The 22728-nt window shown below is 42.1% G+C and overlaps 1 protein-coding gene across 1 annotated transcript; it reads right to left on the reverse strand.

Annotated features, from left to right (window-relative positions):
* Window positions 1–3282, reverse strand: LOC149818604 (uncharacterized). The gene has a single exon (XM_089984945.1). It carries the CDS (start codon window positions 3275–3277, stop codon window positions 1040–1042), a length of 2238 nt encoding a protein of 745 aa, XP_089841071.1. The 5' UTR covers window positions 3278–3282; the 3' UTR covers window positions 1–1039.
* Between the last annotated feature and the right edge of the window lie 19446 nt (window positions 3283–22728).

Genomic DNA, 22728 nt, shown 5'->3' on the forward strand with positions numbered 1-22728 from the left:
AACAACAAAACAAAAACTGAATAGAGTACAATATGATTGTCACGTAGATTTAACATTTTTCAAAGATTATTGAGAAATAAATACATAATCCTTTACTCATGCTGGGTTAGAATCTGACATTCTATCCCAAAAAGAAAAGATTATTTCAGCTAGGACCAAGAGCAAAGGCTACATGAATTAACCGAACAGCTGTCAACTCCCTAGAATCCCCAGATGTGATGCAATAGTAAAACCATAACGGACATGCTTAACCTTATGGAAGAAGCTACCTTCAAAGGGGCAACACCACAAACATAGAATCAATCCATGCAGTGTCCTCCACAACTCTATAGGCGGACTCTCTTCAAGGTCATAGCATTTCGTGGAGGCCCTCGCACATGGTTGCTTGATAATTTGCTGATGACTACGAGTGTTGCATTTCTGGCTTCATGGTAAACAACAATTACATCCTTCAGTTAAAGTGGTCTTCATGCGGCAGCTGTATAATTGTAACATGGTAATAATAATTTACCAACTGATCACTAAAAATGATATTGCAAATGCCTGTGAAGGCCTCGCATAAAAAAGGATCCTTCAATAGTTAACTGCCAATAAGTTGATTATTCTACTGGGATATCCATTCATGGAGTGCACCAATTGATATAGTCTGTCTCAAAAGTAACCTCACTTAGCCGATTTCTTCATCACTTGAACAAAGCGCCCATCTAAGGTCTGATCCATTTTGATCTTTTTTCTCCCCTCCAGTAGTGGCCAACCTAGCCCAACGATGCTTAATGTGACTTTTATGTAATTAAAGTATGTTGGATGGCCAACGCTGCTGTGGTCAAAGACTATGCTCTAGCAGGAGGTGGCTTCTGCTTGTGCAGTTTGGCGCATTTGTCCAAACATGAAGCAATATCAGTCAAGACAACCATGAAAATACACCAGCATTGTATCAAGTTCTAGTTATCCTTCCTTTTATACTAAAGGCTAACACCTTTTAGACTAATTCAAATGGAGATAACTTCATCATATGTTGAGGCCCCAGAAGAAGGCCCATTTATCCAAGGTCAAAAAAAGAACATTTCATGTCTGGCTCATACCCATCATTTTTTGTCTGTGCAGTCAATGTACGGAGAGTGCTGCAAATTTCTTCAATCAGCATGTGTGAGTAATTATCAGCAGAGAATGAATGAACTTGACCTTGGATCTCAATCCAGCTACTCCCAGGTAACTTTTCCACTCCTTTCTGCTTCATCAAGATCCTGATTCTTTCTACCTCCTCCCATCTACCACCAGCAGCATGCATATTCGACAGCAGAACATAGTTTGAAGTCTTATGAGGCTCCAATTTAAAAAGTTTCTCCCCTGCAAACTTCCCGATCTCTAGATTACCATGAATATAACTTGCTCCAAGCAATGCACCATATGTGCCAGCATTTGCTTCAATAGGCATGCTGGCTAATAGATTGTATGCTTCCTCCAACCTACCTGATCGTCCAAGCAGATCGACCACACATGCATAATGCTCAGCTATCGGCTCAATAAGATATTCATTAACCATTGAACTGAAGAAATGTAGTCCTTCATCGATCATGCCTGCATGACTACATGCTGACAAAACACCAACAAATGTGACTTCATCAGGAACTTCACCAGATTGCTGCATTTGCATAAACAGCATAAGTGACTCTTGTGCATAACCATGCAATGCATAACCGGAAATCAATGCATTCCATGACACAGCATCAACATTTACCATCTCAGAGAATATTTGCTTTGCTCTTAAAACTCTTCCACATTTTGCATACATTGTGATTAGAGAATTTCCCACAAATATATCAGCATAGTACCCACTTTTCACAACAAGATCATGTAATTGCTTTCCATGCTGAAGCACTGCAAGGTTGGCACAGGAACAAAGGGCACTGGCATATGTAGACTGATCTGGTCTTTTACCATCCCTCAGCATGCAGGCAAAATATCTCAAGGCATCATTGTAAAATCCATTATGAGTACAACCAGAAACAACAGAGTTCCAAGATACAGTATTCTTTCGGCCCATCTCCTCAAACAACTGAAGTGCCTCCTGAATCTTCCCCACCTGAGAATAACCGGAAATCATGGTGTTCCATGAGACAACATCCTTCTTTGGCATCCTCCTGAACAACCTATGAGCATCATCCATCTTCCCTAAATGTGCATATCCAGCAATCATGGTATTCCAAGAAACATTATCAGGACACTTCATTTGATAGAACAATCTGCAAGCATCCTCCAGCCTGCCACTTTGTATGTATCCTGAAATCATCGCAGTTTCTGATATCACACTATTGGATGGCATTTCATCTAACAATCTCCTTGCCTGGTCAAGCTTACCATCTTGAGCAAAACCTGTTATCATAGCAGCCCATGATGCAGCATTACGCTCTGGCATACTGCAAAACACATGGTAAGCATCTTTAGTCCGACCATTTTGCACATATCCAGCAATCATTGCATTCCAAGCAACCACATTCTTTTCAGGCATTTCATCAAAAATTTGGCACGCTATCTCTATTTCCCCACTTTGGGCATACCCAGACAACATGGTCACCCAAGAAACAACATTAGGTGCTGGCATTTTATTGAAAAATGCATGAGCCGAAGCCATATCACCAGCCTCAACAAATCCAGCAATCATGAGATTCCAAGATACATCATCCCTGTATAACATCTCATTGAATAGCCGGACTGCAGAATTCATCTCACCATTTTGCGTGTAACCTGCAAGCATGGCATTCCACGAAACATTGTCCCGCTCAGGCATTTCATCGAACAGTTCCCGTGCATCACGAGTCCAACCATTTTGTGCATACCCAGTAATCATGGCATTCCACACAGCGGGACTCTTCTCCTGGATCTGGTCGAACACCTTCCTCGCTGAATCCACCTTGCCATGTTTCGAGTAAATTGTTATCATAAGAGTGAAAGAGAAGGCATCGCGTATCGGCATCCAGTGAAACAAGTCGGATGCCTCGCTCCACCGGCCGCCATGGGCATAACCAGCGATCATGGTGTTCCAAGAGACCACGTTTCTCGTCGGCATTCGGTCAAAGAGACACCGCGCTTCGGCAATCCTGCCGTTCTTGGCATAGGCGGAGATCATGGCGTTCCATGAGACGGTGTTTCGTTGAGGCATTTCGTCGAACATCTTGATTGCGTCTTCCAACCTCCCCATTTTGGATAAGCTTGTGATCTTCTTGTTGATGGTGGTTAGGTGAGTCCCACCACCAACTGCCCTTAGGCTTGGCTTCATTGGAGAAGAGCAGAATACCGTTACATGGCACTGGTAATTTAAAAACTCAGCCGGGCGGGGCAACCGAATCGGATCCAAACGGGTCAGATGTTACATGGGTCCGAGTTGGATCCACCTCTGCTACTTCGAGAGACCCATAATAAGAGGGGTGTACATGTGAGGAAATAGGGATGGACATCGGGCCAACAGGTTGTCGGGTCAGGCCTGGCCCGATAAGGTGATTGGGCTCGAAACATGCTCGGTCCATTTCTAAATGAATAGGGCCCAACCGGCACGTTTGGTTAGTTGGGTTGGGTCTAAACAGCTCAAAGCGGGCCCAATTAGAACTGGATCAGGCCTAAAGGGCTCGAGTCCTTACCAACCCTTAATCGGACTAGGTTGGCCCGATGAGCACTCCTAGGTGCAACCACTTTTTCTTTTTTCTTTTTTGGTTGTTTGTACGAAACATGGGTACAGATGTAATCTACATGCTTTGCTTAGTAAGAATTGGTTACTGCAATAAACATGTAAGTTTTTATAAGGCTTTAAAAATCAATAACCCACAATGTGATGTTTTCTTGATTCATATAAACATGTCTTTTTTGTTAAAAAAATATGATTCAAGTACCAATCTCTAGGGATGGCAGTGGAACGGGAAACAGGGCCCCACACCACCTAGCCCTGTTTGAATTGGGGATGGAGGACATGAAACAGGGATGGAGGCGAGAATAAAAGTTAAAATCAAAATCCATGCGGGGATGAGCTTAAGCTATTCCCCACCCCACCCCGCCTTCCATCTCGATTCCCGCCTTGCCCTGCGCCGCCGCCACCCCCCCCCCCCCCCCCATCTCCAATTCTTCTTTAGGGATGGCAATGAAGCGAGGGAAAATGGGGCCCCTCCCCGTTTGGACCCTGGATGGAGGACATGAAACGAGGATAAAGGTTAAAATCAAAACCGGTGCCGGGATGGGGAAGGCAGGATTTTGAGACGGGGCGGGGGTGAAAACCCTATCCCTCGCCCTTGCCTTGGTACATGCCATCCCTACCAATCCACAACATTCAGAACATGCTAAACATATCTACGACGTTTGAGTGGGTCAAAACAACCTGCACCTGTGATTTTTAAGGGCGATATAAAGTCATGTGCCCTTACCAAATATTACCCCCTATAAGAGTAGATATACGAATAAGCTGTACTGACCAACAGGGGGCTCCACTTGCTTGGCAGGAGCAGTTAGTGCACATCACCTTGTGTTGAGAGGGTGGTGTATGTTCGCCCCCGATGATTCACTGAATCCCACGTCTGTGTTCGGGGCTTTGAATGAGCACCACGTATACAAGCACATGGGGATCGTATTCCCGTGTATGTTGACATAACTTTGCATCGGACTCTAGTGTTGTTGCAAAGACTTAAGTACCCTTTCTTGCTATTCTTCTCATAAAGTGATGGTTTGAAAAAATGACAAAAATGCCCTTCATTCAAAAAAGAAAAAACAAACAGTTCAAAAAAAGGACAAACATGTCCTCCATCCAGAAAGTCGAGGATGATGTTGACTCTTCAAAGTCTTCTTCTTCTTTCTCCGTTCAAAAAAAGGATAAACATGTCATCCATCCAGAAAGTCGAGGATGATGTTGACTCTTCAAAGTCTTCTTCTTCTTTCTCCGTAAAACACTTTAAAACCCTCTCTCTCTCTAGAGAAGAAATCAAGGGAGACAGAGAGTTCTCCCTGGAGAATGCCATGAACATCAACCCTCTCACTCTCTCTCTACTTCTGTGCACATCCAACAGACGATCCTACATTGCTCTATCGCCATCTTCTTCTTCTTCCTTCTCCGTAAAACACTGTAAAACCCTCTCTCTCTAGAGAAGAAATCAAGGGGGCAAAGAGTTCTCCCTGGAAAAGGCCATGAACATCAACCCTCTCACTCTCTCTGCCTTCTCTCTCTACTTATGTGCACATCCAACAGACGATCCTACATTGCTCCATCGCCATCTTCTTCTTCTTCTTTCTTCTCCGTAAAACACTGTAAAACCCTCTCTCTCTCTCTAGAGAAGAAATCAAGGGAGGTAAAGAGTTCCCCCTGGAGAAAGCCATGAACATCAACCCTCTTACACTCTCTCCCTTCTCTCTCTACTTCTGTGCCTGATTTAGAGTTTTTGCCCTTACAGGAGGGGGATCCAGGGGCTCCCCCCCCCCCCCCCCCCCCCCGTGGATCCCGCTGCGCGGTCAGCGGGCGGGGGTCCAGGGGGGGCCACCCCTGGCGGGAGGCTCGGGGGGCAGCGCCCTCCGGACCAAATTTTTTTTGGGCCTTCCAACAACGATTTGTAGTATTATTGGGCTTTCCTACAGGAATTTGTAGTATTTTCGGGTCTCCAACGAAACGCTATAGTGATTTGCGGAAGACACTACAAATCGCTATAGCGATTTGCGGAAGACACTACAAATCGCAAATCGCTATAGCGATTTGTAGTGTCTTCCATAAATCGCTATAGCGATTTGTAGTGTCTTCAGCAAATCGCTATAGCGATTTATAGTGTCTTCCGCAAATCGCTATAGCGATTTGTAGTGTCTTCCGCAAATCACTATAGCGATTTGTAGTGTTATTCAGTAAGCAAATCGCTGTAAATCGCTACCCGAATTAGGACAAACTTGTCTGGGCCATATCTCCCTAACCGGAGGTCATATTCCAAATCTGTAAAAAGTGGTGTCTTCGTTATTGAGTTTAGTTTATTTCTGTAAATTTTCAGCGATTTCTATTGTCATTTCATTCCTCATTTTAACTAAAAACCAGACCCCTATTATTTTGTGTTATTTGAGTTGCACAACACCATTCTCGCTTGACATCTACATCTTGATTCTGGCATGCTCCTTGCTGGATTTTCCATTGATTTCTTCCAATCAGACTCCACAACAGTCAATGTGCAGGTCAGCCGGTGCTTGATGGAGCAATGTAAGATCTTTTGTTGGATGTGCATAGAAGCAGAAAGAGAAGGGAGAGGGTTGATGTTCATGGTCTCCTCCAGAGGAGATTTCTTTCTCAGATAATCCTGCAGTGCAGAGACTGGGTCTTAAATAATCATCTTCGGGGCACAAAAATATATCTTTCTCACCACGACACCCTGTGCATTTTTTGACCACGACACCCGGGACCCGTGCTGGGGGGAGCCCCCGAACCCCCCTCCTGTAAGGGCAAAAACTCTAAATCAGGCTCCACAACGAATCAAGTTGAACGATGCTACCCATGCTGGGAGGAGCCCCCAAACCCTCTTCCTATAAGGGCAAAAACTCTAAATCAAGCTCCATAATGAATCAAGTTGAACGATGCTATCCACGCTGGGAGGAGCCCCCAAACCCTCCTCCTATAAGGGCAAAAACTCTGAATCAGACTCCACAACTCATCAAGTTGAATGATGCTACCCACGCTGGGAGAAGCCCTCAGACCCCCCTTTCTGTAAGGGTAAAAACTCTGAATCAGACTCCACAACTCTTCAAGTTGAATGATGCTACCCACGTTGGGAGGAGCCCCCACACCCTTCTCCTGTAAGGGAAAAAACTCTGAATCAGGCTCCACAACGAATCAAGTTGAATTATGCTACCCACGCTGGGAGGAGCCCCCAAACCCTCCTCCTGTAAGGGTAAAAACTCTGAATCAGGATCTACAACTCATTTAGTTGAATGATGCTACCCACGCTGGGAGGAGCCCCCAAACCCTCCTCCTATAAGGGTAAAAACTCTGAATCAGGCTCCACAACAGTGAATGTGCAGGTCAGTCGGTGCTTGATGGAGCAATGTAAGATCTTTTGTTGGATGTGCATAGAAGCAGAAAGAAAAGGGAGAGAGAGAGAGTCAGAGGGTTGATGTTCATGGCCTCCTCCAGGGGAGATTTCTTTCTCAGATAATCCTGCAGTGCAGAGACTGGGTCTTAATAATCATCTTCGGGGCACTTAAGTCTTTACAACCACTCCTTTTCAAGAATCGTCATTTTTTTTGGCACCAATGGAGGAGAGGGTACTTAAGTCTTTGCAATCGCATCAAACTCCAATGCTAATTAATGCTGACAAACATGGGGATACGAGACGCACATGCTTACATACGTGGTGCTCTTTGGGACCCCCGAACATGAGATGTAGCTAACTGCCCTGTTCGGGGGGGGGGGGACATATAACCTGCTTTGCCTTGTGTTGGGTCGTTGCAAGTTCAAAACCCAATTCTGCCTAACCCCAACTTTCTTTGTCAGAGAAAAAAAAAGAAAGAATGAGTTGTATTGGACACTCTCCTGGGTAGTCTGAGTAGTTGCGGGGTTGAGGAGAAGATGCTGAGACCCTTTCACCCCAGGTTCAACTCTGATTAGGTGTGTGGGTGCCTGGTGAGCTCAACACGAGCTTTAGTGTAAGTGACCTCACCTAGAGATCACATACTTCGGTGGGGGACTTCACACACACACACACATACATATATATATATATATATATATATATATAGAGAGAGAGAGAGAGAGAGAGAGAGAGTGGGTTATATTGGGCAACCAGAGCTCAAACACAGCATTTTCTAGATAGTACCATGCTATCTAAGAGAAATCATGTGTACAAGCGTTAGTTTCTAGAACAAGAAGTGGAGGTAAGAAGTGTCTTTAAGAAATGTCTTAATGTGGAAATAATTTTTTTAGATTGGCAAGCTAGGGTTAGGCAAACCGCGACCAGAGTACAATTAAGAGTTCACAGTTACAAATTTGAAAGGGAGGGAACCAATCCAGTGGCTTGTCTTTCCACACCCTATCCTCTCCTAAGATATTAAACCTAGCCAGGGTGCAAGCACAATAATTCTGGTCCTTGCTAACCCATATACATGTGATACGGTTAGACTTCCCAAGTCTGTTTGCAATGTCTGCAATCCGCCCCTTCCTTCCAGCACCCTATTAGAGATTAAAACAATGTCTTTCCTGAAAGTCTCAATAATAAGTCTGCTCTCATAAGGACACAGTCCAACCAGGCACATCACTCTCTATGGTTCAGGCTTCATCCCTGACTCAACCACCCAAGGAATAGATTGTGTCCCCCATGATCTCTGATCATGAAACCCACTCTCGATCCAAGAAGAAGCTGAGACTGATTCCATATGCTAAATAAGTTTAGCTTTATCCAACCCTATATATGTGTAGGGTTATGTGGCCATAAGATAACCTTTGGGATGGCCACTCCAACCGTTGCACCCTTCCAATGGTTGGCCAAACAAGACATGTAACAGTTAAGTGAAACATAAAATAGGATAATCAACATGCAAGAATGCATGATTACATTGTCTAGTTCAAGGGTTGTTACTGATTTCTTGAAAACAAGGAAATCATTATGAAAGGCTAGAGGCTATGAGTACAAAACAGTTTGTGGCGATCATGCTTTGAACCATGGGTCCACCCTTCGGCATGTGTATCAGATCTTACAGTGGTATTAGAGCAAGATGGTTCTCCCTGTCAGTGCTCATATCAGTGCCTGGTGTGGGCGCGTTGCAGTGAAAATCGACCTCCCCCAAAACCAAAAAGATAGAAAAAGGAAATTAGCAAAAAGTTTTAGTTGAAAATTTATTTATTGACAAATAGAAAACGATCGAGGAAGTTCCTGTTTGTAGAAACCGGAAGGGTAGGGTACGGTACATACCTGGTTTCTGGTGGCTAGCGACCTTTGGTATTTGCTGTCAAAAGTATCGTATTTGGAGTGTTTTCCGATGATTGGAGTTTGCTCTCTCCGTGTAAAACCAGAAAAGGAAAATCAGGAAAGTGCTCCAAGGATCAGCTCTTAGGCACTGTGAATCACTGGATATTAGCACCGAAACTGGCACAATACTTATCTGTTTGATAAAAGAGAGAAGAGGAACAACAGGAGAGAAAGGAACTTGGGGCCTTCTTGTCGATTTTCAGCATATCACGGGAAGAGAAAAACCCTACTGTAATAGTTGAATAACAGTCATGCTCGAGTTGCCAGGTTTTCCCCTTTCTTTTTGCCGGAAAAACCTGTCCTCATTGTTGAGCAGGTGAAATCAACCAAGTTAGCCATGTTCGAGGTAACAACTGTCGTTCGTAGCCTTTGGGTGAGAACACTTGCCGACCGTATTGTACTCCACTGGAGATTCATTGCCGAAAAAGGAGCACCAGCGTGTTAGGGGGGAGGGTTGTGTATGTTCGCCCCCGATGATTCACTGAATCCCACGTCCGTGTTTGGGGGATCGAATGAGCGCCACGTATTCATGCACATGGGGCTCGTATTCCCGTGTATGTTGACATAACTTTGCATCGGACTCTGGTGCTGTTGCAAAGACTTAATCACCCTTACTTGCTTTTCTTGCCCTGAAATGACGGTTCGAGGAAATGACAAAAATATCCTCCATTCAAAAGTTGTGAAACGACGGGTGGGGAAAAGGACAAAAAAGTCCTCCATCCAGAAAGTTTGATGTTAACCATTTAAAGTGGAGATGTTCGCCTGCGCCATCTGCTGTAACAGTTGCTCCCATTATCAACGCAAACTTTGCCTTCGTCTCCAGTCGAGCTTTCCGCCTTGTTTTTTATCCTGTTGTACAACACACTGTCGCCTTCTCGTGCCTGCCTTGTGTTACAAAACATTCCAGTGTCTTCTCTTCATTTCTGCTGTCGTTAGGCATCATGGAAGAAAGCAATGATTCACAAACATTCCAACCAGTGCCATTAAGGCACCGTGAGTAGCTTTTCATCTCATCATGCTATCGATGAAGAAGGCATGTCGTCTTGTGTGCCATTAAGGCATTGTTTGGTTATTGCAGGTAGATCTTGTTATTACGAAGGTTGAAAACTTATCGATATTTGTAAGACGCTGGGACTGTTGACAAGAACGCTTGTTTGCAGATGCTAGGAAGGGCCTCTACCCCCTCAGGTATCCTACAGTCACTATCATATGCATTGTATCTCAAACCGCTGTATTAGTAACAGACTCTCATTTTTGTGAGATACATTTTTGTTAGTTAATATCGATTTGTTTGCTATTATGTTCATGTTCTTCCTTATCGATTTGTAATTTATTATGCGATATATTTATCGACCTTTTAGATAATATGTTTTTGTATCGTCGAGTTATAAGTTATAAATACTGAACTGCCGTATCGATTTTCAATATCTGACAAATCGCTATACATATCGTTTTGTAAGATATTATATGTTTTGTAATATGTATTTGTAAGATATTTGTACACAGACTTTGAAAACGTTTGGGTGCAGAAACACATCTTGACACGCATGGCGGGGCGATTTTCGCATGCATATCGTTGCTCTCTCAGCGACTTCTATTGAACTCGCTTTAGAGCCTCGTGGATATTATGAGAGCGTTATCGTCAACACACATGTATGACATGTTTATTTTATTGGCATGGTAAGCGACACGTCGATGCTCAGCATAAGCAAACATCAAACCGCACTTGCTTTGATACTTTCATTCATTAAATCGTTGCTTTGACTTGCGTAACCCTAGTGGTATCCGTTCTTATATGCATCCTGATTAAATCGTAGTAAACCTATGCCGCTTGCTAACGGAAATTGATATATTGCTTACAAAACATTCCACTGTCTTCTTTTATTTGTCGTTGTTGTTAGGCATTAAGGAAGAAAGCAATGATGCACAAACATTCCAACCAGTTCCATCAAGGCGGCGTGAGTAGCTTCCCAGCATCATGCTATCGATGAAGAAGGCATGTCGTCTTGTGTGTCATTAAGGTTTTTTTTTTGTTATTGCAGGTAGATCTTGTTCTTACGAAGGTTGGAAACTTATCGATATTTGTAAGACGCTGGGACCTGTTGATAGGAATGCTTGTTTGCAGATGCTAGGAAGGGCCTCTACCCCATCAGGTATCCTACATTCACTCATCATATGCATTGTATCTCAAACCGCTGTATTAGTAACAGACTCTCGTTTTTGTGAGATAATATCGACTTGTTTGCCATGTTACTGCAAACACAAATTGATATATTGCTTAAAACATTATTGAGCTTATCATCAGGTTGTAATAAAGACGATGTAGCTCAATCAATAGAAAGATCTGGAGAATTGAATATCTATACTTATGACCCAACTGAAGAATTGAACATCTGCACTAACGATGCACATGAAAAGAAGGGTGCAGGCATTAGACCCACTATTGACTTGAATGTTTCAGTGGAAGAAATGCAATTCAATGATGAGGTAGACTACCATGACAGCGCACATAATAAAAGTGTATGCACCCGGAATGTACACGGAAGTACACCTGACTTCAATGTTCCAGGAGAAGAAATGCAATTCAATAATGATCCTGATTTTGATGTCAGTACACTTAATAAAACCGTAGGAACTGAGAATGTACATGGAATTGCACTTGACTATGTTCCTGTAGAAGGAATGCATTTTAATAACGAAGAAGATGCATATAAATTTTACAATGATTATGCCTTAAAAGTTGGCTTCAGTGTGAGAAGGTTTTCTTGGTCAAAAAATGCACAGGGTGTCTTGGTTAGAAAGACATATGTCTGTTCCAAGCAAGGTTGGAAGAAATCAATGGGAAATCCAACTAGGAGCACGCCAGAATCAAGATGTGGATGTCAGGCGAGATTGATTTTGAGAAGACATCCGAATGGGAAATTTGTCGTGCGTACTTTAATCAGTGATCATAATCATGATTTATCTGCATCATTTATGACTCCTATGCTAAGGTCACATCGTAAAGTAACTGTAGCTCATGTTGCAATGGTTGAAATAGCCGATAGCGCCGGCATTGCACCAAGGAAGACATACAATTTGTTTACCCGCATTGATGGTGGTCGCGAAAATGTGTCATTCACACCTTTGGATCTTAGAAACCACTTGAGCAGGAAGAGGACAAATAACATGAAGAACGGAGAAATATTTTGTTTGATTCATTACTTACAGAATAAATCAAGCAATGAACATGGTTTCTTTAGTGCAATGCAAGTGGACGCAGATGGATATGCCGTGAATATGTTTTGGTCAGATTCAAGGTCTAGATTAGATTATGAATGCTTCAATGATGTGCTTGTGTTTGATACTACAGTAAAGATTAACACTGAACAGTGGCCATTTGCGCAGTTTGTGGGAGTGAACCATCACGCACAGAGTTGTATATTAGGCGGTGCTTTTGTGTATGACCAGACCAAGGAAACCTTTGAGTGGTTGTTCAGAGTATTTACACAGGCAATGAACGGGAAGCATCCTGAAACTGTACTTACAGATGGTGATCACGCAATTGCGGCTGCAGTGCTTCATGTGTGGCTAGATGCACATCATCGCCTGTGTTTGTGGCATATCTTTCAAAATGCAGCAAAGAACATAGGACACATATTTAATCAGAATACAGGGTTTGACAAACATTTTACAAGGTGTGTACTTCATAGCGTAGACGAGGTCACCTTTAAGTCAGATTGAGACAAAATGATTAAGACATACGACCTTGCTGACTGTCTGTGGTTACAAAATTTATATGCAGAAAAAGAGAAGTGGGCATTGGCATATGGAAGACAATACTTTTGTGCAGGTATGATAAGCACACAAAGAGCCGAATCTATGCATGCCACGCTGAAGAAAACCCTGTATTCATGTTTAACAATGTTTCGTTTCATGGAATAATATGAATTATTTGTAGACGGTCTAAGACAGAATGAGCTTGAACAAGACGTGAAATGCTTCAATACATGACCTCTAACTTTTGGCATGAAAATATTGATGCGACCTGCAGCTCTGTATACACTAACTGTATTTGAATGAATCAAGAAAGAGGTGTTGCATGTCATGAATTGCAAAATAGAAGAACTGGTGCAAACCGAGAATATGCACAAATACCATATTTTTTGTCAGGGCGAAAAGCATCAGGAAAGGCAAGAAGCGCATGTCACGTACAATGTCGACAACAGAAGGGTAGAATGTTCGTGCAAAATGTATGAATTCAAAGGTATCCTATGCTGTCATGCATTAAAGGCACTCAATCAAGAGAAGATACAAGAAATACCTGAGTCTTACGTAATGCGAAGATGGACGAGATGCGCGAAGATTGAAATGCTCGTTATGGACAATGCGAGTAAATCTGGTGTTGACGAGAAGTGCCACATAGCCTCCCGTTACCAACAACTGTGTAGGTCATTCATGCATGTTGCTGATTTGGCATCGAGAAGCGAAGAAGGCTATGCATGTGTGAGAAAAGCTGCAACGGAGTTACTTGAAAACGTGAAGTTAATTCACATTAAGTCTGTTGCAGCGAATGAATACCAGCCGAAGATAATGGGATCGAACAACGTAGGTCAAAATCATGTCTCGCTTGACACTCCCGAGAAGTTGCGCCGAAGCGTAAACATTATCTTCAACAAGTCAGTAGTGAACGTTGTTGATTATGATGGACATATTCATGAAGCGCAGAGTATCAAAAGAAAACCTGCCTCTGATCGCAGTCGTCGGAGGGCAAAGGGTGCACTAGAATTGGTTGGCAAGAAAAGGACTAAGAAACAACCAACCTGTAATAAAAAACAACAAAGCCCTTCGAATGAACAGGTATGTAAAACATTATATTGCTTCCTATTGCGTGAAGCTTGTCAAATAGCTAACTCGTGTAATGTCCATCATGCAGCAATACCCTGCAGAAGTACCGGCAAACGTTCAAACCTACATTCCTCCCGACCAGATTTCCGGCAACGATCGCTACAGTTTTACAAGGCTTTTGGTATGTAATCGATGTTGCGAGGAGGTATGCATTTCTTGTGAAACTTAATTCAGTGTCTAATATTTTCTCTTTCATGACAGACTATGATGCGATCGACAAATAGGTTTGGGACACAAGAATCTCGTGTGGGCTATTAACTTAGTTGTCATGCCTCTTTGCATGACCCGATCTCCACAATGCCGGATTTTTTGAGAGTTTATAGTCGTTTGTCATTGACGACTTGCGGTTCGTGGTTGAATTTGTTCAAATTGATAGATAGCGGGTTTTTGCTTCTGCAGGAAGGCGAATGATGACATCACTGTATGGCGATTTGTGGTTATCGTTGAATAGCGATATGTGGCATCGCAGCGTAGAACGTTGTTGATTATTGTTGGACTGTCAATCTTAGCGTGATGCGAAGGATTGTTCAAGTGTGCTGCGATGTGTGGCATCGCAGCGTAGGACTGTCAATCACTGTGCTGCGATGCCACAGATCGCTATTCAACGATAACCACAAATCGCCATACACCTCCAGTCAACTTCTTCTCCAGCAAATCTTTCGCGTTCCCGACACCTCCACTTGCCTTTTGAAATCATTATTGTTATCTTGTGAAAAGTTGTATCCATATATTATAAATAAAAGGCTACTCAATGTGTATTTTTCAATGGATACCCATAAATGTTTGAGTTGTCGTACAGTATTCATTGATCATGTTGGTTGAGCAGTACATCTTTTAGGTCATAAATAGTCGCATAAGCACTGGAAGGTGTGTTTGTCTTCTACTTCGTGAACCAGCAACAACCAAACCGACGGTTCCTTCATAAACCTGGAGATCCGCCCTCGAACATAGAAAATTATAGTCGGTGAGGCAGACGAAGACAGCTACACGACCAACAATGGCAAATCATGGGTATATTGTCTACACATAGTCTACATGTTCAGCAAAATCCGTCTCTTTCATGCATTTTTTGCGATTTGTTTTTGTGTACTATATAATGTAATTTAAATATCGGTCGTTGCAATATCCGCATTCATTTCAGTCGAACATCCACCGACGAAGTTGGGCGAAAACTTAGTCAATCACTCCTGGAGGACATCAACCGAATGCGCAGTGAATTCGCACAATGCAACATGATCAGTAATTTTGTTAGTATGAAACTAGTAGTAGTTGTCTATAAACGTAAGCCATGTGTACGTATGATCAATACAACACCATATTTGCTGCAAACAGACTATATCCGATTTCGTAAATTATATTAAAAGCAACGCACCAAGCCAGACTATGAGCGTCGTCAGCCCATATTTCATAGTATATCGGTTGTATTTTATGTTGCTTTTCATTATTGATTTAGTCCAATTGATTCGTATGTTAACGTTGGTGTTAGCAATGTTTCTTTCGGTTTGCAGATTATATTACGCCGTTTGCCATACTCCAGTAGATTTCAAGACGGCAAACCTTATTGGGTTAACGGTAATCACTGCAGAGACCTTATGACAAGTGAAAAGGTAAGCAAACAAACCGACAGTGCAATATTACAGCGTGACAGTGGTAACAACATTTTTTCGATCTATTTGCAGATACTGATTCCTACACTCTGGCAGTCTGAAAAGCATTGGGTCTTATACGTGATGGATTTACGCAAAAAACAACTATGGTGTTACAATTCGTTGGAAGTTGACAGTGGTTTACGGCTAGACATTTCCCATCTCGTAAGATTCCATCTATATGAGTATCGTGTAGTGTACTGGGGTCATGAATTTACTTTCGGTCGCATTATTCTCAGATCGGTTTCCTCATAGCCATTTTGGGAGTCGATGTCAGCGAGTGGATCTATCGCACGGCATACCATGCTCCTTTACAAGATAATGGCGTTGATTGCGGCGTATTTGTAATAAAGTACATTAAAGCGATATACAATGGTGCAGAACCCTGTTTCGACGCTGTATGCCATTCCTTGGCCTCTGTTATTGGGAATTAAGGGCATGTCTATTGCTTCTAGTTTACAATCTGTTTTTGCAGGTTGATATACCCGGATTCCGCGAAGAACTCTGCAAAAAGTTGACGTCCTTTCTAATTTTGGAGGAGAAACTGACGGAGGTGAGGATCTAAAAGGCTTGTAATTGATAAAAGATGTGCGCTCAACCCGCGTGATTGACAGTCGCAGGGTGAGACTGCGATGTGTGCAATGTACAAAGACTTCTAATGTTCGAAATGATAATATTCAACATCGCTATGAAATGTTGTATGCTTAAACATCGCTTTAATGTCGCGTTCGTATTTTACGAATAGTACAAAGCGATACGCTTGGTGGTCTAACGTCAAACTACACTACTACGACCATGAAAACTTGTGCCAACATTTGAAAATTGTTTGAATTTTAAACGACGGTTTCTTCAATTATGATCTTACAGACCTACGAAAAAGGTATAGACGGATACGACAACTGCGTCAAAGCCGCCTATGCACTCGATTCAAGAATAAGTCGTTTATGCAGGAATTGTCGATTATGTCGGTTCCTTATTCGCGAAGCAAAGTGGAACTGTGTGTTGTGTCATTCAAATATTAATGAAATGTCCTATCACCCTCCGTCAGTTTTCGAGTATATACGTCAGTTTCATTAAACCAAAAGCAAATCTTAAATAAAAAAGCACTCCGCATTAATGAAAACAATGTCATGCCAGAGGGCTATTCTGAATCGTAGTCAATGCGATTGGACCGAATCTTTGGGTCTCAAATAAATCCACAAGTACGTCTCAAGAAATCGCCTTAGGTGTACATTACCGTCGGTTCATCAATACAGCGATTTCTAAGAACAAACCTTTCTTATTGATAAGTTCACGTAATGCGATATTTAGAAATATCTTTCGCCGTACAATATTCTTCATTGTTTAAGAACAACTTTACCAGCATTGGTTATACGTATACAACACAAAACTATTTCTGAATACAATTTACTTTTCATAGAACACCCGTCAACGGAACGAGATGAACACCCGTCACCGGAACGACAAATCCGCTTAGACCTCGCTAGGGAGAGGAAGAGGACTTGGCGGAGCTCCTGCTGGCCACCCTCAGCGCGACTGCACCGACTGGGTTGCTGTCGAGGAGGACGGTGAGAACGGTGATGGAGGGGCTCGTTAGGTTGTACAGACAGAGTAATGCGATATTTAGAAATATCTTTCGCCGTACAGTATTCTTCATTGTTTAAGAACAACTTTACCAGCATTGGTTATGCGTATACAACACAAAACTATTTCTGAATACAATTTACTTTTCATAGAACACCCGTCAGCGGAACGAGATGAACACCCGTCACCGGAACGACAAATCCGCTTAGACCTCGCTAGGGAGAGGAAGAGGACTTGGCGGAGCTCCTGCTGGCCACCCTCAGCGCGACTGCACCGACTGGGTTGCTGTCGAGGAGGACGGCGAGAACGGTGATGGAGGGGCTCGTTAGGTTGTACAGACAGAGCAATCGATAGGTTTCACTTTATACTATTCTGTCTGCCGTTCATTTTAAACTCAATCAATTTTCTGCATATTTCGTCGCGTATTACCGGCATATGTTCCTGCAACAAAACAGGTAATGTGAAACCAATATATAACAGGAATACCCAATAACATCGGATACGAAGCTCATACAGCGTGGAAACAAGGTTCTTTTCTATTGTGTATTGCTTCAATATGCTTCATTATGAATATGCCACAATCGACCCCATTACTTTGTAACGAAGCATCGTCAGCACAGAGCAACATCCACTCACCAATGTCGACACCCATTTGCCCGTTAAGGAATCCCGCCTGTGAAAAAGGGATAATATATTACAGTCCGGTCCACCTCGAATAGCTACTTCACCTTTGGGTACAAGCTTACCAAATGCATAGCATCGCGTTCTACGCCACTGTGGCAGTCCAATGAGTTGTAGCACTATAGTTGTTTTAGCTGAAAATTCATCTCGTATAGGACCCAATGGTCTGGATGTTGCCAGAGTGTAGGAAGTAAAATCTGCGAATCGATAAAATCATTTTTCGTTCCAGAGACTTATCGTGATGGGGATGTTACGAATAAACCTTGGATAAGAGGTTTGTTCACTTACCTTTCTAAATTTCGAAATGTCTATGCACTCATCATCGTTGTTCCAACAAGGTAGTGCATCTTCGAATCCTATGCCGTATGGCTTTCGCCGGACGTACATCTGTTGCACAAAATAGCAAGGTTTAACCACCAAGAAACGTTAGTACGTCATGAAAGCAAACAGAACAACAGCGGCCCAGACATACCATGAAATACGGGCTGATGATGCGTACTGTATTGCTCATTGGGTTGCTCTGAATGTAATTGACAAAATCATACATTGTCTGGTTGCACAAAGTTACGAACTTCAGAACATGCAAACCGATAACCTAGAAATTGATAGTGGACAAATACTTACAAAATTACTGATAGTGTTCCCATCTGCAAATTCATCTTGCATCTGCTCGATGTCATCTACGAACTCGTCAGGGCGTTGCCGCCCACCCGAGACTGTGGATGTTGCACTGAGTGCACCATGAGCGTGGTATTCAGGATTGGACATTGAAATTATTGTCTACAGTAAACAACACTAGTCCAAATACGACATGAAAAGCCAAATGTTCACTAAACCGCTCAGGCGTTTCAAAAAATATACCTCTTAAGCGCTAGTCCTAGTACTGTGGATGTGGTTGTCTTCTTCTTCAGAGCCGTGCGTGGCCGTTTTGCTCCCATTGTCCACTCCATTGGCAACGTGCCTGGTTGTTTAGCTCCCATCCTCCTATCTGTTTGCTCTGTGCCTGGTCGTTTTTCTCCCCTCGTCCACTCCTCTGGCGCCGTGCCTGGTCTTTTTGCTACCATCGTCCTCTCTGTTGCCGTCGTGCCGGGTCGTATTGCTCCACTCGTCCTCTTCTTGTCCGCCATGACTGGTCGTACGGCTCCGATTGTCCCCTTCTTCGGCGCCATGCCTGGAAGGAGATATCGATGACACCTTTGCAACGGAGATACTGAAACGCCGTCCTCACCTACAAAGGTAAAGTCCTTTAACGTGCAGCCATTTTTTGAAAACAGCCCGCTAATTAATTGTTTGCGTTTAAAAAAAATATAAATACGGCTTTTCGCATGCCGCCTTTTTTTGATAACCGCCGCCAAATTAAATGCTTGCGTTCGAAGTATTCAAAAATACGTCTTTCCATGCCGCTCATTAAGTTTTAATTATTCAAAAATACGTTTTCCACGTGTGATTATACATTCGAACAATACCCACAAATCACTATGCTGTGATGCCACAGATCGCTCTCCGACTCAAAGCACGAAGTATCCAGCGATGGCAACAAATCCTTTCCTTATCTATTGATTATTTAACACAAATACCTTTTCACGATTATCGTATATGGATACAAACCTTTGTGCCGTCAGAACTCGTTAAATTATTGTTCATGGCTTAGATCGCCAATACTTTGTGCGCTATTCTTTCGAGGCGAAGACAAATACAGCGATTGCTAAACAGAAATGCTATATCTTAGCGATGCCATGGATGTTATATTTCTCATCCATAACTTTGTGCCGTCAGAACTTGCTTTCAGTTTCTCAACTCTCGGACCATGGATGTTATGTTAAGTTCTCATCAAATAAATGTTGGGTACAGGATCGTCGATCCGACAAGTTGATTAGGAAAGGCTCTAGAAAAGGAGATCTCTACTATATAAAGTTTCTACAAATTCTAAAACATTCTTTTTGTAATATTACCCAACATAAAGATATAAATGTTTGGCATAAAAGACTTGGACATCCCAATGTCGTCAAGCTTTCTTATTTGCATTTTGTTAAAGATCTCTGTAAAAGTAATTTCAATTGTAATCATTGCATTTTTGGAAAAATGAGAAGCTTGACTTTTGAACAAAGATCTACGTTTACAAACAAATCTTTTGAACTTATGCACTCGGATTTATGGGGACCGATACCCGTAGTATCTAAGGGAGGATTTGCTTACTATGTTATTTTTTTTATGATTATTCAAGATTTTGTTGGATATACTTCCTTAAACATAAGCCTGAAGTCTTTGTATCGTTTAAGATATATCATATGATGATTAAAAATCAATTTAATGATAATTTAAAAATCTTTAGAGTTGATTCCGGAGGAGAGTATCTTTCAAATGATTTTAAAAACTATCTTGAAAACCATAGAATAGTTCATCATAGATCTTGTCCAAAAACACCACAACAAAACAGTCTAGCTGAAAGAAAACATAGGTATATTATTGAAACAACTAGAACTTTACTCATTTCTCAAAACATTCCAAAAAGTTTTTGGGCCGAGGCGGCTCTTACATCCGTTTATCTTATAAACCACTTTTCTTCAAAAAATCTAAACAAAACTTCAGCTTTTAAAATTTTATACCAAAAGGAACCCGACTAAAATAGGTTAAGAATCTTTGGATGTAAATGTTTTGTCCTTACCGACAAAAATGACAAACTCTCACCAAAAGTCATTCCTTATGCATTTCTTGGATATTCTGAAACTCAAAAAAGATTTAGATGCTATGATGTTAAGAACGACAAACTATATGTTTCTAGGAATGCGACTTTCTTAGGAAACGTTAGTGGTTTTGAGAAGGATGAATCCCATAAAGAGAATATGGATTACTCTTTCTTGTTTAAGTTACTATCTAGAAATGATGATATTTTTAGTGATGATGAACTCAATTAGTTTAGTAAAAAAGAAAATATAGATGAAGACAACCATCCTTCTTATCAACCTACTAATCCTCCTATAGATGAAAGTTTATTTATTACCGAGACCCAAAGTCGGAAAGATATAATAATAAAGAATTAAACAGTAAAAGAATTTCACGTTACCACAACTCATTATACAATTACAACAAATGTATAGCGTGATAAAAATGAAAATCTAGGATTTATTCTGAGTCACTAGACGAATCTGATGAAATTTCATAGACTTGTCTCTCACTTTTTATTGGTGGACTGTCTATCCTGGGTGGCCTCCTCGTTGCGAAACCTTGCCTAAGAAGACTGGTCATCATGTCCACCACTGCATTCAATTGGGTCCCCATAGTGCTTACTTCTGTCCTTAATTTCTTATTCTCCCTCTCAATAAGTTCGAACCTTGCGGCAGAGACAGTCTTCTCTTTTGGAGCAAGTGTTCGGTCTTCCTCGTGATTTGTTACTGATGGACTAGTCGTATTAACCAGAGCGAGACGACGTTTTGGTTGTAGAGGCTGGGCTACAACATGAGAAGGGACAGTTGGGAGGCATGGGTTGACAATTTTCTCAATCTTCCAATTTCGCCGCATTGGTTCCCAATAGCTTTCGAAATAGAAGGGATCAAATTGTCGTCCTTCATGATCATACGGTACGGCAGAGAAACCACCTGAGTTCCAATTTAATAATTCGTCCCTGTAGCGATCGTTCCAATTCACGTGCCTGCCCCCACCAATATTCATCTTCCTTCTCACCTCCAAAGGCTTATTTGGGATAGACTGCCCCAAGCCAGATTGTAGGAGAACTCGACTACCTTGCTGCAACTCAGCTTCAAAATTGCAGAATAGCCACAAATCGCGGTCAGACAATCTGGCAGCCTCCGCAACAATGTCTTCATCATCGCCCCCATCTCCATAAGGTCTCCACAAAACCTGTACATTGGTAATTCTTTTTAATAACGAATGACAAATATATTAAAATTTATTTACGCATGATATGGCAACAACGATATGCACTACGGAAGACAATCCTGTAGTGATGTATACTTAAGAATGCTGAACATTACAACGACTTATAATACTTAATGGTAAATGCTGACGCGATTGTAAACAATTTTAGAACGTTTACCTCGTTTAATTGCAGCCCATCTAAAATAAACTTAGCATTATAAACTGCGATGTTTATTCTGGCTCAGCGACCGATCTTTGGAAAACCACAAATCGGAGGGCCACACCGTGGACGCAATGGGATAATATGTTCCAATGCCAAGGCCTAACAAAAAAATATTATTAGCAACGCCACAGACTGCAATGAGATTTGTCTACAAATACTAAGTATGTAATCAACAAATACCTGAACAAATGGCCAAAATCCGCCAACTGTTTTCGTACCATTACTCGCACGGTGGAGTTGACTGTACAGGTGTGCGAGCATAGCGGCACCCCAAGCATAGTTGTCGACTTCGTCTAAGTCTGCCAGGTACTACAGCCACATGGAACTTATTCTCGAACCAGAACAATCGGAAAATAATGTAAGAGCAAAAAAATATAGAAGGAAGCCGCGCAACTCTTGGTCAGCTGTTTCAGATACACAAGTAGTGGAGTGACCTTCCCATTTATTACGAAAAACTGAGACCTTCATTGATGTGGAATTGCTTCCACCAGAAATACATTGACTCCATTCGTCCATCGACATTCCTAGAAGGGTAGTGCAGTTTTCCCTTGCGTTATAGTTTGAATGTCGTAATAGGACAGCACTGCCATCGCACTTAAGGCCAGTGATCCTCGCCACATCTTCTAGAGTCATGGTGATCTCAAAAGAATCAAACTGGAATGTGTTAGTCTTATCATTCCACTTATTTACCAGGTGAGTCATGGTATTCCAGCAAGTTTCAAAATATTGCTGGTCCAAAAGGCCACTGAAGTGCATATTTCGTAGTCGGTCCTTCTGATATGCACTCAGTTGACCATACCAAGACAAAACTACAGGCCATTGACAGCGACCTCCGAACTTTTCACCTGGTGCTCTACTTCTCCTG

This window comes from Nuphar pumila, chromosome 13 (assembly GCF_984573655.1).
Source record: "Nuphar pumila chromosome 13, dmNupPumi1.hap1.1, whole genome shotgun sequence".
NCBI lineage: Eukaryota > Viridiplantae > Streptophyta > Magnoliopsida > Nymphaeales > Nymphaeaceae > Nuphar > Nuphar pumila.

Coding starts and splice junctions, on each gene's coding strand:
- LOC149818604 (XM_089984945.1), bottom strand. CDS start 3,277: ATGAAGCCAAGCCTAAGGGCAGTTGGTGGTGGGACTCACCTAACCACC.